Source organism: Clupea harengus, chromosome 8 (genome assembly GCF_900700415.2).
Source record: "Clupea harengus chromosome 8, Ch_v2.0.2, whole genome shotgun sequence".
In the NCBI taxonomy this organism is placed as follows: domain Eukaryota; kingdom Metazoa; phylum Chordata; class Actinopteri; order Clupeiformes; family Clupeidae; genus Clupea; species Clupea harengus.
This window is the reverse complement of record NC_045159.1, coordinates 24,965,781-24,983,916: the sequence shown is the minus strand read 5'-3', so window position 1 is coordinate 24,983,916 and position 18,136 is coordinate 24,965,781. Positions and strand designations below refer to the sequence as shown.

General features: G+C 45.6%; 1 protein-coding gene across 1 annotated transcript; it reads left to right on the top strand.

The window, feature by feature from the left end:
- The first annotated feature begins 408 nt into the window (after window positions 1-408).
- adamts15a (ADAM metallopeptidase with thrombospondin type 1 motif, 15a) lies at window positions 409-17,896 on the top strand. The gene is made up of 8 exons (XM_012834797.2): window positions 409-1,975; window positions 7,517-7,649; window positions 8,273-8,440; window positions 11,526-11,812; window positions 12,214-12,391; window positions 12,944-13,119; window positions 14,675-14,850; window positions 14,991-17,896. The coding sequence occupies exons 1-8, from the start codon at window positions 1,040-1,042 to the stop codon at window positions 15,808-15,810; spliced, it is 2,874 nt and encodes a 957-aa protein (XP_012690251.2). The 5' UTR covers window positions 409-1,039; the 3' UTR covers window positions 15,811-17,896.
- The last annotated feature ends 240 nt before the right edge of the window (window positions 17,897-18,136 follow it).

The window sequence follows — 18,136 nt, the reverse complement described above, 5'->3', positions numbered from 1 at the left end:
AGTGAGTTTCATGACTTTCTGTAATCAGAACAGTATTGATAACTACGGTTCAGTTAACAAACCCAATCCATGTCACATCTGGTCATTCATAGACATACGAAACCAGACATTTATTAATTGGTAAATGTTCCTGATTGTGCCCTTGACAAATGTTGGTGTACATGACCGTTGCGCTACTCTACACTGCGAAAAACTATCGCATCATGTGAGATACTTAGATCAAATATTTTTCTGTGTAAGGTAAAGGTTGCAATATTCTCACTACCTAGGTGACTTGTGACAACAGTCATGTTTTCAGACAAACACCTCTAACATTCGGCTAACATTTAATATAGATCATATAGACGCGTCTTTGCCAAAGCCTGGTCTCCTTTACAGTATCCAGAGAAATTATGTGGATCTAGTCTTGTGATATATGTCCTGTGTTGCTGGTGGTGACGGAGGTAAGCCATTACAGTGGAGCAAATTGCAATTAAAAACCAAACCGATTGCTTGTGGTTTTGATACTGAATAAGTAGCCATTTACTTTCATAGACGGAATGATCCCACAGACATCACAGTAAAACTATGTGACAACTCGTAGCTGGCATATGCCATTGTAATGTCCTGCGTATGTTGTTGCTCAGTGGATGCTTTGCGCTCTTAGAACAGGCAAAGTGGGTGGGAAGCACACTTATTGCAGCACGCAAGAGTGATGATGTTAAAGCTCGCACAGCTACAAGTGGTTGCAGGGCTATCCTTAACCTGAGAGGCATACCCAACGAGCTCTCCGAGCACCTCCCCAAAACTCTGATTACAATCCCTTAATGTTTACACATGACGCGCTAGCATAAAGTCGACAGAGGGACAGAGTCGCCACAGCATACAGGTAGAGCAAGGGAATGGACCTTTTACTTAATGGAGATTTTGCAATGAGAGGACGCGCAGAAGCAACTTTTTAGACTGCAGCATCTGGATTATCATCGCGGGTTTTATTTTTTACGATTTGCTGAACGAACTGCTATCAGATATTTAATAATTGTTTTCATTCATCAGCACAATGTTTATAAGGACAGTTATTCTCATGAAGTTGCTAATTGCTCATTGTGACATTGTTGTTTCAATGCAGAGTGAATTTTGCTTCCCTGCGCGTCTCGATCAGCCTCATTTAGGAAACGATAATTTTGTCAAAAACGAAAGGGAAGCATTCCCTCAACACATTATTTTTAAAATTAGTGCATTCGAGCAAGATTTTGTTCTCGATTTGCATCCAGATTCAAGTTTCATTGCGCCGACTGTTACCGCGCAAAGCGATGTTGAGAGCGCAGAGCTGAGCCGGTGTTTCTATTCTGGTGATGTCAACTCTGAACGGTATTCTTACGCAGCACTGAGTCTTTGCAATGGCCTGCATGGTGCTTTTGGGTACAATGGCTGGGAATATTTTATCAAACCTGCAATCAATGACACGTCCTCGGGAATCTACTGGAGAGCTGAGAGAGCGCATGTTATCCGACGTCGGACCAACGCGGATCTCGGTGGTAACTCCACATCCAGGTGCGCTGTGGATTCTGCTTTGAACCAGGATGCCATGCAATCTTTGGAGAAATACAAGCACGTAAAGGATCTTAACCCGCGCAATATGACAGAAACTGTGTTGAAAAGCCGGTCGAAACGATTTGCCTCCATTCCGAGATATGTTGAGACACTGGTTGTTGCTGACGAGTCCATGGCTAAATTCCATGGAGATGACCTTAAACATTACCTCCTGACCCTAATGTCAGTAGCAGCCAGGCTTTACAAGCACCCGAGCATACTCAACTCTATCAGCATCGTAGTTGTCAAGTTTATTGTGATTAACGAAGCTGACAAGGGACCTAAGATTTCCGGGAATGCAGCGATGACTCTGCGTAACTTCTGCACCTGGCAGAAGAAGCTGAACAAAAACAACGACAAGCACCCAGAGTATTGGGATACTGCCATCCTTTTCACCAAACAGGTAAGATATCAGCACAGCTCAGTAGGGGGTGCTCTTTTATCGAGGGGCTTCACAGGGGATTTTGGGGAAGGGCATACTTGAAAAAAAAAGTTAATTATTTTGTGAACTGAAAGAGTCCAGGCTTAGATCAGCCTAATGTTATGATGTCCATGTTATGACCATATGTTATGTTTATGTTATGAGCATATGTTATGTTATGATGGTTATGATTGTGTTTGTATGTGAACCTCTGTTGCCCCATCTACAAACTGAAATGAAAGTCTTTGATTGTCTAAAATGTCCAGCAGAACAGGTGTTGAGAGTTTTCTGAACACTTTGTTTAACGTGAGCATGATGGATGCTCAAGAGATCGAGCAAGGCAGGTTGCAACAGGAGCATCAGGTTCAGGGCTCTGTTTTATGTGCCCTGGAGAAGGTCAAAGTTCAAACATGACCTCGGGATGCTGCTGTCCACAAGTAATTCACTGTCTGGAAGAATGCATCTGTCAGACACTCACCATAGAATCGATCACTCCCCTAATTCTGTTGTTGTCCTAGACCCTGCTCTCTCTGCTAGTGAGCCAGGGCCTTGAGAGTGGTTGAAAGATTGTTTTACATTATGAAAACATCATCTTACCCTGAGGAACAAGTGTCTGGTGACTGGGTCATTACTTCTAACACTGCTATAGGGTGTCTCCAGGGTCCAAAAACCTGGCTCATGTCAGCTCTATTATCACCTGGCAAATCAAACAAAGACTTAACCATTTCTGTGATTGATAACACAATATTGACAACAGGCTTGGTGTCAATACTTGATGGCTATTTGATTCAACAGCGTGGCTAGAATCCTGTCATCATTAGTTGAATGAATCAGCTTACAACACATTCTCAGCATCATCACAGCTGTTCAGTTGGATTCATAAGCATTACGATTTCCATGGTTTCTCATCAACTCTGGTTGCCATAAAACCAGGCCATGATGAGCATCTGACCACTGTCAGTCACTGAGACCACCCAGTGCTTTCAAAATGAGTAATTCCACCAGAGGGTTCATTTTTCCCCTGTTGTCTTCCTTGGGGGCTGCTAGTTGTTTTGTGCCAGGGTCCAAAGTCACTCCCTAAATTCCTACAAGTATTACTCCCATAAAATAGTGCTGGTCTGACATTCCAGGACCTCAGTGTTTTACATGTTTTGGTGCTCTTCTTTATTGACCGAATAGTCATGGTATCCAGTGCAAGACTTATGCAAGAATAAAGAGAATCCTCACACCCCTTTTTGGTGACCTCTGAGTCTTAGTTATGCCACTGTGCAGCATAGTGTGTCTATACTGTATGTGCCTGTCTACAGTTTTGATTTACTACTAGTCACACCATGATAGGCTTTGTTGGACATAATACAAAATATTGAGAATATAATCCATACCATTCACATACAACTCATTGGTAAGGAGCAGTACCAGTGAGATTGCTTGATAATACTGAAGACTGACGCTTCAGGGCAGTAATGCAGCATGTTATTGGAAAGGATGTATTTGATAGACTTAGTCTGATAATCACAGTCATTTGTAGGAACCCATGTTGTGCACAGAACCTAATCTGCCAGTGGTTGGTGGAGATGTAATTCTCTGAGGGGTGCAACAACAAGGGGAAGTGTCCTGTTTCTGCAGGATCTTCCCCACTGCAGCTCCAGCTGTGAATGATCTAACTTTTCCCCCCGCTCTCTCTATCCCACTGGCTGTCCCCTCAGAGGAGGCCTGTTTCCCATTATGGATGTTCCTGGAGGGGTTAGTGAGCTGGAGCGAAATCTCTGGATCCCAGCGAGAAACCTCCAAATCCCTCAGGTCCCTGGCCCACCTGCCCTCGCCCGACCGCAGAACGCCCTCGCAGCTGTGGCCCGGGGAGGATCTCCGCGCCTCTGTGGCACTGGAACACCCACTCCCCCCCTCACCCCTCCCATGTTACTTACCTTCCCCTGTGCGTCTGTGTGGGTTAAGATTACCTCATGCCTCATGCCTCGCTCTATGTCCCCAATATTCCCAGGGTGTTTCCATGTTACGAGAGAAATACGCCCCTGTTCACACTCAAAATGCAAATGCTCTGTAAGTCATCCGGAAGATATGGGAACATGTGGAAAGTAATTCATGCTTTGAATTGGTTTCGGTCAAGTGTGACTGCAGGGGCGTTTTCTGGATAGGTTGGACAGACCAGTCCTACTCCTTGGCAGTGGGTCAGTCATCTCACTTCTTTGATGCACTGTAACCAAAAAAGAAATATCTGTGGTTCAGGTCTACACCCTTGTTCAACCCACACACACCTTTATTGAGTTCTTGGGCACCACCAGATTAGCACATAATAAAGAAAGCTTTGGGTGCATTGGCAGAGTTGCGCATTTGGCAGGCCTGTGCATAAGTCATTCTCTCCTTTGTACCTGTATTGAAAGCTGTGGTGTGGAAAAGACGCCGGGTGATCCATCTGAATCCACGTCATCCAGAGTTGTAACTGTAAATGCTTAATAAAAACCAGCACCAGCCAGCCCGTGGCTAAACAATTAACTGTGAGGGAGGCACGGAGACTAAGACTAATAGTTTGGTCATGAAGAGCTTGTGGTTGTTACATGCACACCATTAAAAGGCTGTCAGTGGAGTCAGTTAAGACTTTGTATGCTTGCAGTCCTGTAGTTGATTGATTTTATGTGTCACAGGCTTTGGACTCACATTTCACTTGAATACCCTATAGTCAGGTGGGCGGATTTTGGATGTTTGGAGAGTGCGTATGGGGGTGAGGAGAGTTAAAGCTTTTTCTGAAAGAAAAGAAAAAGAGAGAAAGGAAGAAAGAAAGAAAGAAAAAGAAAGAAAGAAAGAAAGAAAAAAGACAGGCCCAGAGAGAGAGAGAGAGAGAGAGAGAGAGAATCATTTGAAGAACCAGCAGTTTGTCAATGCACACATGGAAGAGTTTGGATTTTATAAAGGCGTAATGAAAATCATATGTTTGCATCACTGGGTGCCAACTGGGTCAGTCCCGCTGAAGGGGATTTTTTTTCCCCCCATTGGTTTGTGACTTGTCCTAGCCACACCTTTAGGTGATGGGGATGCAGGAAACTCTTTATGTAATCACACAATTCATCACAGGTTTTCCCACAAGGATGAGTGACTTTGGAGGTTTGAGATTAATTTGGCTGGTGCCATGGGCTTTGTCAGGGCTCATTAACTTCAGGCAGACGTTCAGAGGAACACGAAAGCCGAGATTTTTCATGTCACGGAGGTGGTGTCATTAGTCTGGCATATTTTGAAAGTGATCCAAAGTAACTTAAACGTGTGACGGACAGGTCACTCACCAGCCTTCAAAAACACTAGAGCTCCATCAGTCAAAGGTGATTCAGAGGTATTAGTTGATTTGTAGAAGTTGCAGTGTGGTATTTTCATGTTTTCTTGGATCCATGTAACTGTACACTGACACATAGTTCTGAGCCCAAGTTTAAATGTAGAGACTGATGTTATTCCCACTGTAAATATTCTTGTTTATCTTGTAGGCAACAGCACGAAGTGTAATGTTTAATGATGTAAAACTCTTGAAGTTGCATAAACAGGTGATGAAATAAAAAAGGGTAAAACAATACAAATGACACCGGGAGACTTCATCACGGTGTTTCTTTTGTTGCATGTGAAACCAGGATATTTCTGATGATGATAAAGATAGAGAGAATAGAAGAAGAATAGAAATGCCTCAAGTCTTCCTTTTGTTGATGCAAAATAGACTACTGCCTAGAAACCTTCATCTATGTACAGTCATCTCTTTGTATGACATTAAAAGGCACCCGAGACATTCTTTCCAAATGTCAACTTTTATAGACAAAAGTGAACCATATTTGGACTCTTTTCCTTTGAAGCTATTGGTATGAAAAATTAATTGGACCAATAGTTAGGTGAGGAGTTAGTCAGTTCAGGCCCTTTGTGAATGCATACCCTCACTGTTCTACTGTGTACTTCAGGTAGAAGTATCAGCTGAATAACCACATGGACTGTAAAAAGAGACATGAACGAGTTTTATTTATTTATCCGTGTTTTATTATTATCCTGCAGGAAAAGTTACTTTCACTGTCCTCGGTTTTTACGCCTCGGCCCACATGTCAAATATGGAGACTGTGGCTCTGTGACTGTTGACGTGTTTGAACTCTACAACTGCAACTGGTGCGGTGGATTTAGGAGAACAGAGTAACTGCTGGCTGTGGTGCTCTTGGCGTCTCCCACTAAAAGGAGGTCAGGAAAAAGGTTTGGCCATGGTGTGCCCTTGGAGGTTCTCAGCTCCGTCCACTCAAATGAAGGGAGAAACTGCTGACTCCAGAAGTAGGTCAACGTTAAAACATTGTTGATTGCTGAGAAACAATGTCTCTTTGTTTTACGAAGCACTGTGTGTGAGCATTTTTTTTTTTTGTTGATAACTATCCCACACTCACATATGGACATCTGGATTGGATTTCTCATTGGTGTACAACTGGAGTACATAAACAATTTGTCACAGTGATTTGGATCTTCACTTTGGATACACGTTTGAAAAATTGGATTCATAACTGACCGTTTCTGCGGACACTAGCATAGAGGCTTTTGAGGTTTAGCAATTTCATAAGTCATGTTTTCACAGGCAGATAAGTTGTAATTTCTAAAGCAGTACATGGCTTTTGTCAATATGATTGGGCCTGTCAAAATAAGATAGTGTTTTGGGGAAACAGGCCATAGAAGGTGTGCCACCATGTCCACCCCCTATCGTCAGGAAACTGTGTATTTATATCAGACAGCTAAACAAATATTTCAAGAGGTTTAGTGTGAAGCTTAGTGGTAACAAAATATAGGTCAACTGGAAACTTTGCCACTAAGCAGCAGAGCAACTTTCTGAAGCAGCAGCATTACCTCATGCAACACCAAAATCAGAAATAAATTTAACAGGCCATCTGGAATTCCTCTCCTCAGATGAGAAATGCTCAGAAAAAAAACGAAATTCCCTTTTTTGGATGGCAAATCTTTCTTCTCAAGATGTTTTTGGTTGGGATGCTGGTCACACTTCAAGAAATTCTTTGGAAATGAGAGCTGCTTCCCAAAATTCCTTCGGATTTTGATGAAAGAATGGCCAGGCTAGACCATCCTTTGAACACACTACAAAGTGACTCTTTAAGGTCTCTTTCATCACCTAACCTATGTGTATGTCTGTGTTCATTTGTGCATGTGATGTGTGTAAGGACTACAGCTTATTCAATTGATAATCAATTCAAATTTAGGAACTCTTTAATACTTAATGAGCAATGTACTACAATCACGTACTCCAATATGGTTTTGTCTTGGCCACAATGCTTGTTAGGATGACATATTCCCACAACAGTCAACGCTGACAGGTTAATTGCAATTGTAGGTCATTCCTCAAACTCTGTTGTTGTGATTACTCTTTGTCTCATGAGTTTCGAGGAGGTCAAGTGCTAAATGAATTCAGATGGTACGTGTTTCTGTTGCTGTCTGACTCCAGGCCAGCCTCCACAGTCCACCGTCAGGCTCAATCAGTGTCTATGTCTGTTCCAGGACCTGTGTGGGGCGTCCACCTGTGACACCCTGGGCATGGCAGACGTGGGCACCATGTGTGACCCCAAGAGGAGCTGCTCCGTGATTGAGGACGACGGCCTGCCCTCGGCCTTCACCACCGCGCACGAACTCGGTAAGCCCTCCTCCTTGCCCTGGCGAGACTCGCTCCACAGTGCCACGACTCCTCCGTGCACGGCCTGAGCTCCGTGCCCGCCAGCCCGACCTGGGCTTTGCGGTGTTTATTTGAGTTTTTTGATTACACCCTCCGCACGGCTCCCCCTGGAGCTCTCCCACCGGTGCTGTGGTTAGACCGCGGAGCGACTAAACACTGGCATGTTTGGGGGGAGACTTCAGGACTGACTCACAGGGGTCTGGTTAAAGTGAAGAGTCAGTGGAGGGGTTGTGGGGGGTGGGGGCAGATGAAGAGTCAGTGGAGAGGAGGGAAGAAAGGGCTGCTGGGGGGCACCGCGGAGTTGCTTCTCATGCATGTGCGATTCCTGCTGACAAGACAAAATGGAAAATTGGCACCGGTCCCCCACGCTGACTCATGACTGTGGGGAGACGGCTGACCTGATTCACACAAAACAAGCCCGGAGGCCCTGATTGCTGCTCTGCTTCGGAGGGGACGTCTGGGGGGGTGGGGGGGGGGGGGGGGATGTGGCCGGCTGGCTGACTGACTGACTGATTGTGGAGACTCATTAGCCCTCCCTTGTTCTTTTCCCTCAACGTTTTCCCTCTCTCTCTCTCTCTCAACAGGCCATGTCTTCAACATGCCCCACGACAACGTGAAAGCCTGCGAGGAGGTGTTCGGGAAGCTGAAGGACAATCACATGATGTCGCCCACACTCATCCAGATCAACCGCACCAGCCCCTGGTCGCCGTGCAGCGCGGCCATCATCACCGACTTCCTGGACAGCGGACACGGTGAGCCTTGCGCAGCTTTACATTTGTCAACTCAAGAGGTTTTTTATTGTTGAGAATGCAACTTGTAGAGGATGGAGAGGGACGGTGACCTTCGGTGACCCTCAGGCAAATTCTGTTTGAGCTCCTCACAGCCTCAGGTCAAGCGCCAGACACAACAGCTGAAAATAGCGCGCTCCTCGGGGAGATGTATCTTCGGAGTTCCTTCCTCAAAACAAGTAGCTGTGGAAAAATCTCAAGCTCTGAGCCGTCGTTTGTCCGAGTTTCGCTTTCCTGAAATGAAGCCGGCACGAGTTAAGAGGTGTAATATCCAGCATGAATGTTTTTTTTGAGGTGAGAGCGCATTGCAGACATGGGTGGCTCCATCATAAAAACTAGTCATGCATTCTCCCACTCCCGCCACTGGCACGGCGATGCTCCTGCCAAACTAAAGCAGGAAGTTTGGCCTCCTCAAGATGATTGCAGTAGGGCCGCTCAGCCATTGCTGTGATCTGTGCTGAGCTTCTCTTCCACGGCCACTGCCAACCAGGGCAAACCACCATGTCTGGCTCCAGATCTCTGCAATTTGGGAGCGCAGGGACAAGCTGTTATTTCGAGGGCCACCATCTGTCTGAAATTAGATGGGGGTTATGACAGGCAACCTGCTGTGGTTGTGGGTCTCTCTGGCAGCTAGGTGTAGTCCCTCCGAACGTTCTCACGCAGGTTAAAATAGCATCTTGGCCGGGTCAGTTTTTGTGTTGTGTTGTTTTATTCTGATAGCAACACAAGGACGTGACTGTTGCACCTCATTACTGCCACTTTAGAGAGTCGTAAAGACAGAGACAAATACCCAGACAGACACACAGACACACATACACTCGCACACTCACACACACAGACACACACACACTCACACACACAGACACACACACACACACACACAGACACACTCCACAGCCCCCATTATTATCAATAGGTACAGACCCACACACACACACACACACACTCAATAACCCACAGTCATCGTCAATATGTACACACACACACACACACACACACACACACACACACACACACACACACACACACTGGCACACTGACACACACACACACACACTGGCACACTGACACACACACACACACACACACACACACACACACACACACACACACACACACACACACACACACACAGAGAGAGAGACAAATACACACGCACACTCAACAGCCCCCATTATTATCAATAGGTACAGACCCACACACACACACTCAACAGCCCACGGTCATTGTCTGTAGGTACGGACACACACACACACTCTCAACAGCCCTCATCACACTTGAAGCTCACCTACTGTGTAGCCTGTCAGTATATATCTAGACACACATAGACAGACACTTTGATACAAGTCATTGTGTATCTGTACAGACTGATGTCAGAAGTTTTGAATATTGAGTATATTTCCCCTTAGTTATTCAGCAGCAAAATTGTATCTTAAAACATCTCTCATCACAAATCCCTCAGGGACATTTCACCATGATAAGCTTCGCACATTCAAGAGCACTCATTTCCTGAAAGGTTCTTGCCTTTGACGTTGGCTCCTCATTCTCGGGAGTGACACCCAGTACCATGCTTGGAGTTTGACAAAGGGTTTTCCATCCTCTCTGTCCACCTGGTTTAAGGTTAGATTGGATAAGCCCCGTATGTGGTCATTATAAGGGCTTTATAAGAGTTGTCGTCTATGTTCATGCTGTCCTTGAACTGAAAGATTAGTGTCACAATAGTGCTGTTTGAATCAGTGCTTTAATGAAATGGTGTCAACATTGTGCAGAGTGTTTGTGAATTGAGGGAAAGAAAAAGATAGCGAGTAGGTCTGTGTGGAGAAAGAGAGTTGGGGAGAGAGGGCGAGAGGGAAGGTGTGTGTTTGTATATAATAAAGTGTGATGGGTGGGAGTGGTGTTCAGCAGCTCAGCGTTAAAAGGCTTCAGTTCTCAAGCCTTGGCTTCAAAGAGGCAAACGTCTCAAGGTCACTGGGCCGACACTGACTAGGAGGCCATGGACTTCGTAGTGTACACATATGTTACCACCATATGGAAACCTTTGCACAAACACACACACAAACACACACACACACACACACACACACACACACACACACACACACACACACACACACACACACACACACACACACACACACACACACACACACACACACAGACAGATCGTCTGATGTTTGAAACGAGAGGGAAAAGTCAAACACTTGCCTGACATAACTGTTTATTTGAACAAAAGCTCAAGGGGAACTTCAAATTTCGGCAAATTTTACAGGGATAACCCAAGGCCATACAATCCCAGAAGCTTATTATTCAGACATGCCTTTTTTTGCTCTTGGGATCAATCCTTTAACGTAAGAAAAATATATAACATATTAAGAGGGAGAAACATTAAGTTCCACATTATGGTATCCATATTACAATTTACTTAAGCAAGCAATATATAATACCATGTAATAATATATATATAATACCAAAACCTCTCATGAAAGTTCATACTATTGCATTTTACTAACTGTAAGCACGACCTAACCATAACCTCATTTACATCCAGCACCAACATGTACTAATAAAAGTATACTGAATATAAGTTCATTGAGTATTAAGTACATAGTAATTAAGGAAACTTTGTGATGCGACAGAGAGTATTCTTTCAAGTCAAGTCAAGTCAAGAATCAAAATGTTACATTTGAAATATTTGAATATGGGTGATGGTGATATGAATGTGTCATGAGTTAAGACTCATACTGTACTTCATTAAAATAATACTGAAAGATGTGTAGCTATGAATCCAGATGCTATGTTGTCTCTCTGAATGTCTTACTGTACTTCATTAAAATAATACTGAAAGATGTGTAGCTATGAATCCAGATGCTATGTTGTCTCTCTGAATGTCTTACTGTACTTCATTAAAATAATACTGAAAGATGTGTAGCTATGAATCCAGATGCTATGTTGTCTCTCTGAATGTCTTACTGTACTTCATTAAAATAATACTGAAAGATGTGTAGCTATGAATCCAGATGCTATGTTGTCTCTCTGAATGTCTTTATAGGTGAGTGCCTGCTGGACCAGCCGCCGAAGCCTCTGGCCCTCCCCGAACTTCTGCCTGGTGTCTCCTACAGCCTGGACCGCCAGTGTGAGCTGGCCTTCGGCACCGGCTCCAAGCCCTGCCCCTTCATCGAGACGCCCTGCAGCCGGCTGTGGTGCACGGGCAAGACCCGCGGCCAGCTGGTGTGCCAGACACGCCACTTCCCCTGGGCTGACGGCACCGCCTGCGGCGACGAGAGGCTCTGCCTGCGCGGGGTCTGCATAGAGAAGAGAGATGTCGCCAAGATCAGGGTGAGTGCAGTCCCCTCCCACACACACACACCCAGGTCTACTTCAGAGACAAAATGCATGCATGTAGACAGACATACAGAAGAACCTGACTTGGAACCTAGTGGAAATGTATGCTTCCTCCCTTCTTCTCTTCGGCACTTTAAAGCTAAGTCTGTGGCTTCGGTGCCTTCTGTCAATCTCACTGTCATGAGACACTCACGCTTTTCCTGGAACTTTCGTGGTGGTGTGACATTAGCCAAGTGTGTATCACAGAGAGTCAGCGTGTCAATGCCTACTTGTTACCTGTGGCCCCCACAGAGATGTTTTGGCATGTCACTAAAACACAAACCTCCTGCGGGGAGAAGAGAGAACAACTCTGCGCTGTGCGCTGACCAGTCTGAACACGTCTGTCTCCTCCTCAGGTGGATGGCCGATGGGGGAAGTGGGGTGCTTTCGGAACGTGCTCCAGGACATGTGGAGGTGGGGTTCAGCTGGCCAAAAGGGAGTGCAACCACCCACTGCCTGCAAACGGGGGCAAATACTGCCAGGGGGTGCGGGTCAAGTACCGCTCCTGTAATCTGACTCCGTGCCCAGACACAGGTAAGGCCCCAAGAACCCCTAACATGGTCTGTGTTGTTAATGTCGTTGTGAAGATGTTGGTTGCCTTAGTTGCTTAGAATTTCCAAATGATATACATTTTCTGCAAGTGGAAAAGCCTATTGTAAATTAGACTTGTAAATTGGAAATGGTTGGAAAAAGTCAGCTAGTTTGCATGTCTAAAAAGGTTGTTGATTTTTATTTATTTATTTTTAAAAGAGAGCCGTCAGTTTATTTGTATGTATTACAACTGAAAAATGTCCATCAAAGTAAAGGTTATCTCATCAAGTAAAACATTTTCAGGTTTAAGGATGAGGCATATATTATACTCCTCCTATTACTACTAGCCTGCCACTCACCCAGCAGAGAAATATGTCTGGTTTTGCTCTCAGGTTGTGTTAGGTGCTAATGGTGCAGTTTGAGCAGTTTATAGGTTCAGTCTGACAGAAACACAGCAGTGACCTTAACAGGACCTCAAATTCCCCCTTCAGTTGTGTTGTGGGTGCTCGTGCCCTTTTGACCTCTGTAATGCTTGACCTGCAATCCTCTGTGCAGGCAAGAGCTACCGTGAGGAGCAGTGCGAGGCCTTCAATGGCTTCAGCCTCAACACCAACCGGCTCACTCCCTCCGTGGTGTGGGTGCCCAAGTACTCCGGCGTCTCGCCCAAGGATAAGTGCAAGCTCATCTGCAGAGCCAATGGCACGGGCTACTTCTATGTTCTTGCCCCCAAGGTGAGCAAAATTAACACAGCTTTATTTGTATCCATTCTGTTTAAATTCTCTAGATATCCTGTTACATGTTATCAATCTTACAGTTGTCAAGCTAATTCACAGCCATGTGGTAATCAGGGCTATAATAGCCTACATTGGTTCAAGCTGAGGTCAAGCATTCAGCCAAAACCAGTGTGTAATTAGAATGAATTGAACATTATTACTTATTACTTGACCATAATAAAGATTGTTTATGACTTGTTTGACGTCAGAGGAACTTTGGAACAACAACTGATAAATCTTTGCAATTAGTTTTAAAGTGCATTATAATTTTTAAGTGAACTGTCTAGAACGGCTCCTAGGGTGTACTTTGTTTTTCTAGTTTTCAACAAACTGCTGAACTGCCTTTAGTGGGCCTCTGTGTTAAACAATCCCTCGGACATAACCCATCTGGAAAAATATTTACAAACTCCCCACACAGGTTACTGAATCCAGGACATCCAGCAATGGTGTACACTGGAGAACTAGCAAACAAAAGTCACTTCGGCAGAAACAAAAACATTCATGAGAAATTATGGAAACCTTTGACACTCTTCTGTTGTGTGTGGATAATGTATGTGCATTTAAAAGACAAAACCTTTGGAAGACACTTCTTGCATGAGGAAGACATCTCCTTCAAACACAAACTGGCCTGTGAGTTGATTTAGAGACAAACATAGATGGAAAGAGAAAGAGGTAGAGAGAGGGATATCTCTGAAACTACAGGGCCAGCTGGAGTTGGCTGTGTCAGGTTGTATAAGTAGGCAAGCCCTCTCATGAGCAATGGGACGAGCTGGAAGCAAGAGGGGGGAGCGAGAGATGAATGAATCAGAGGGGAAGAGGGGGGGATAAATAGATACAAGGGTGAAGAGTGAAATGTTGCAGGAGCATCAGAGTTATGTGGCTTAAGCCTAACCTGTAGAGGAGGAGGGAAATGACGTCAGAAGATGGTGATATAGAGCAGAGGTCTCTGACCTCAGATCAGTTGGATGAGGGCCATGTCGTGCCAAAGAGAAAGAGCGATCCACCACTTTTGGAGCAGGAGAATGAATTCTGCTCAGGCTGCCATACACAGACATAAAAAAAACCCAGGAACAGAGACTTGAACTTATAAGGCAAGCCATGTAACAGCCAGAGCAGGCAGTAGAATATGGAGCTTGGCATGAATTGGGTCCAATTAGGCGCCGCCCGAAACAGCGCTCACTGACCCAGTGATGCATGTGCTTCACACTTTACTTACACTCTGACCTTGGCACGCTCATGCTGACCTGGCCAACCTCTCAGGGATGGGATGGGATCAGTTTGTGCTGTGCTCAAAATTTAAACTCTAGACTGGGAGGCTAGCCACATATCTGTGCACAGACAAAAAAGGAAATCATGTCATAAAAAAGGTTGAAATGTTGGCTGGATATGTGAAATTTAGCCAGACTCTAATATTTGGAAGGGGTAATATTTGGAATGTGCGCTTTACAAATCCTCTGTGGCATCTCTGAAAAATGTAATAAAGTGAGATATCCTATCTGCTCTCCCTCCGCAGGTGGTGGATGGTACGCCCTGCTCTCCAGATTCCTCCTCGGTTTGTGTCCAGGGAAAGTGCATCAAGGCTGGGTGTGACGGCAAATTGGGCTCCAGCAAGAAATTCGACAAGTGTGGAATCTGTGGGGGAGACAACCGAAACTGCAAAAAAGTCTCTGGCCTGTTCACAAAGCCCATGTGAGTGAACTCAATGCACACACCCTTGGCCTGCTCCGCCGTAAACCTCCCACTGTAACCGACATTTTGCATTACTCATACCCTGCTGAGTCCATAAAATGTCCTGACGTAATGTTGTGCTGTGTGCTCTGCTTCCCCAGACACGGCTATAACTTTGTGGTCATACTTCCCCTGGGAGCCGGCAACGTCGACATCCGGCAGCGTGGCTACAAGGGCATGGTGAACGACGACAACTACCTGGCAGTGAAAAACAGCAAAGGGGTGTACCTGCTGAACGGGAACTATGTGGTGTCGGCCGTGGAGCGGGACATCTTAGTGCGCGGCAGTCTGCTGCGCTACAGCGGCACGGCGGGGCTCGCCGAGACGCTGCAGGCGGTGAAGCCCCTGGGCGAGGCGCTGACGGTGGAGGTGCTGTCGGTGGGGCAGATGACGCCGCCTCGCATCCGCTACTCCTTCTACCTGCCGCGCGAGAGCAAGGAGGAGCGGGTGCTGAAGAAGGAGGGCCGCACGCGAGCCCAGAACAGCGTGCTGGCCGAGGACGGTGGAGGCGCCGGCGACGACAGGGGCAAAGCCGGGGACATGCTCAAGGAGAAGCTGCCGCCGGTGTACACCAAGCAGGAGGCAGCACCGGGCAAATGGCAGGCCTCCAGCTGGGACCAGTGCTCGGTGACGTGCGGCAACGGCTTCCAGCGGAGGCTGGTGCAGTGCCTGGGCAGCGACAGCGGGCCGCGGACGGACTGTGAGTCGTCCCAGCGGCCCAGCGCCCTGCGTGCCTGCGGGGACCCCTGTCCCGAGTGGGAGGTGGGCGACTGGTCCCCCTGCTCCAAGACCTGCGGCAAGGGCTTCAAGCGGCGGCCCCTGCGCTGCACGACCAAGACGGGACTTCTGCTGCCTCGGGAGCACTGCGCGGGGCAACGCAAGCCGCAGGAGCTGGACTTCTGTTCATTAAGGCCCTGTTAGAGACCTCCATGCCCTCCCCCCCCCAACCCCAACCACCACCCACTCCCACATATGGACATGTCATTTTTTGTTAAATAATATATTCAACAAAAAAAAGGAAAAGAAAAGAAAGAAACGTAAAAAAAAGAAAACAAAAAACGATCCAGAACTGTGTTCGTTCTGGTGCATACATTTTCGCATCTGCCTGCAACAGGGATTAGGCACGAGGATGATAAAAACAGACAGCATTTGAGAGGGGCATGTGAATAACAGACAGGAGGAGCACGTCACAAAGCACAGAGGGGAAAGTAGAGCGCGGAGGCATTGATGGTCATTTCAAATTTCATCACACCAAAGTCTACCTCTGGTTGTAACAGAAGAAAATAATGCTCTCGTGGTATATCCTATTTCTACCGGTAGAAGCCAACAGTTCTGTTCACAAGTCGAATAGTGCCCCGAGTCCAGCAAGAAACTGACTTCTCATCTTTAATTTATTCCATTATAACCCAGTGTTTCAGATTCATCCCCACGATGTTGCAATTGTAGTAAATACATTGTGATGCTGTAGTTATCACCCAGTAAGTCAGTTTTAGGTGCAACCATGGTGCTATCACTTGGCTGCTGAGACCACATCCCTTGAAACATTCTACTCCTGTGAGACATTTCAATGACAGCAAGTAATCAGTTTGTGTTATCTTTGTCAACACAAAAGATGGATTTGGTATACTTGGAACATTCCTTTAAACAGATAGGAGTCCAGCTAAGCAAATGCCATTGTACTGCAAGTCTTGGTGCAATAGGCACTTGTTCGATTCTCTCTGACTTGTGATGGATAGAGAGAGATAGCTGTGGCCTTCTGTTACTGAGACAGGGTAAGATATTAACAGGGTTGTGCTCACTGCCCAAGAAGGTTTTTCCATTTCACAGGTTAATAATCACAGAACATGGACAGTGGAGCCGGAGTTACGTGTTTTAGTGGTGTCAGTCACACATTTGGGTTAACTGAACTTCTTACAGCTAGGCTACTAAGAGCATCCAAAGTCCTGGAATATGCTGAGGGTTCACTCTTTTTCCAGGGGCATGGGGAGTCTGTGCAGACACAAGGGCAAACGAGCATTTCCCACTGGCACTGTTTAACATGTTATTGATAAATGGGAGTTCTCGTTTTTGATCTCAGAAAATAAAACTACAAGACCTGACTTTTTGTGTAGTAGTCTCATGAGACCTAAAAAAAGAGAGTTTGAAAGAGTAGAGGTCATGGAAAAAAATACAGACAAGACAAGCCGCCCCAAATCCCCAAAGAAGAGGCAGAGCAGGAAATAAACATTGCCCACTCAGGCGTCTGTGTCGTGTCACACGGCGTGCTGCGCTAGCAAGTTAGCTCCCCCAGGATGACTGTCCTCCCCTCTCAGTGCCTCATACTCCTTCACTATCACTGAAACCCAGTGGGGCTCTCTACCTAGCTGTACGTTCTAGCAGTGACTTCAATTTATCATCCTGTTTGAAGCCTCTGGTCCTCCTTGTCCCATTCTCAAAGTGTACTTAGCGGTTTGTTTTTTATCGGAATCGTCCTCTGCTCCTCCTCATGTTATCATTGAGCCAGCAGTGCAGCTGCTATAACCATGCCCTGTCTGGTACAGTTGCCATAGTAACTAAGTTATTACTAGTAGAACGTTTTGAGGCGAGAAGTGCCGACGAGGCTGTACAGTGTGTATGTCTGGTGTCCACAGCCTGTGTGGTGAATATGTTCTTTTGTTTCGCAGTTATTGAAATCCCTGTAATCCATCATACAGTACATATACGTTTTCGTTTTTGTGCGGTTCTTAAGAGGGACCACATTGTCCATCTAAAAGATGGTTCCTGTATTACTTGGAATGTTTTTAATTTGTTTTCTTTTGCGCTTTGTACTGCAAAAGATTTCAACGTCCTGCATGGGCTGCCTTGTATACCATGTATACATCCATCTGGCTGTGCACAAATAAGTCATGTAAATACCTTTTTGTGTCTTGTTATAATTCTTTTTTTTTTTGGTTTACGCTGGCATTTTGAATGGTCATGACTTAAAGGTATTTATTCCAAATAAAAAAAAAAACATTTACAAAGTTCACTTACATGTTTTTTCTTTCTTTCTTTCATGTTAACAGACAGTTGAGTATTCGTGACTCCTAGTACTAGAAAGGTGCTCAGTGAACAATATGTGCAACATGTGAAACAGGAGACATATAGAGGGTTTAGTTCCCCCATTTTGACCATGTTCCTGTCATTTCAGAGATTTCATGAAAATGATTAGATATAGAAATAAACAACACGTCAAGTCATTGAAATCTGTCATAGCCTGGGTGTGATT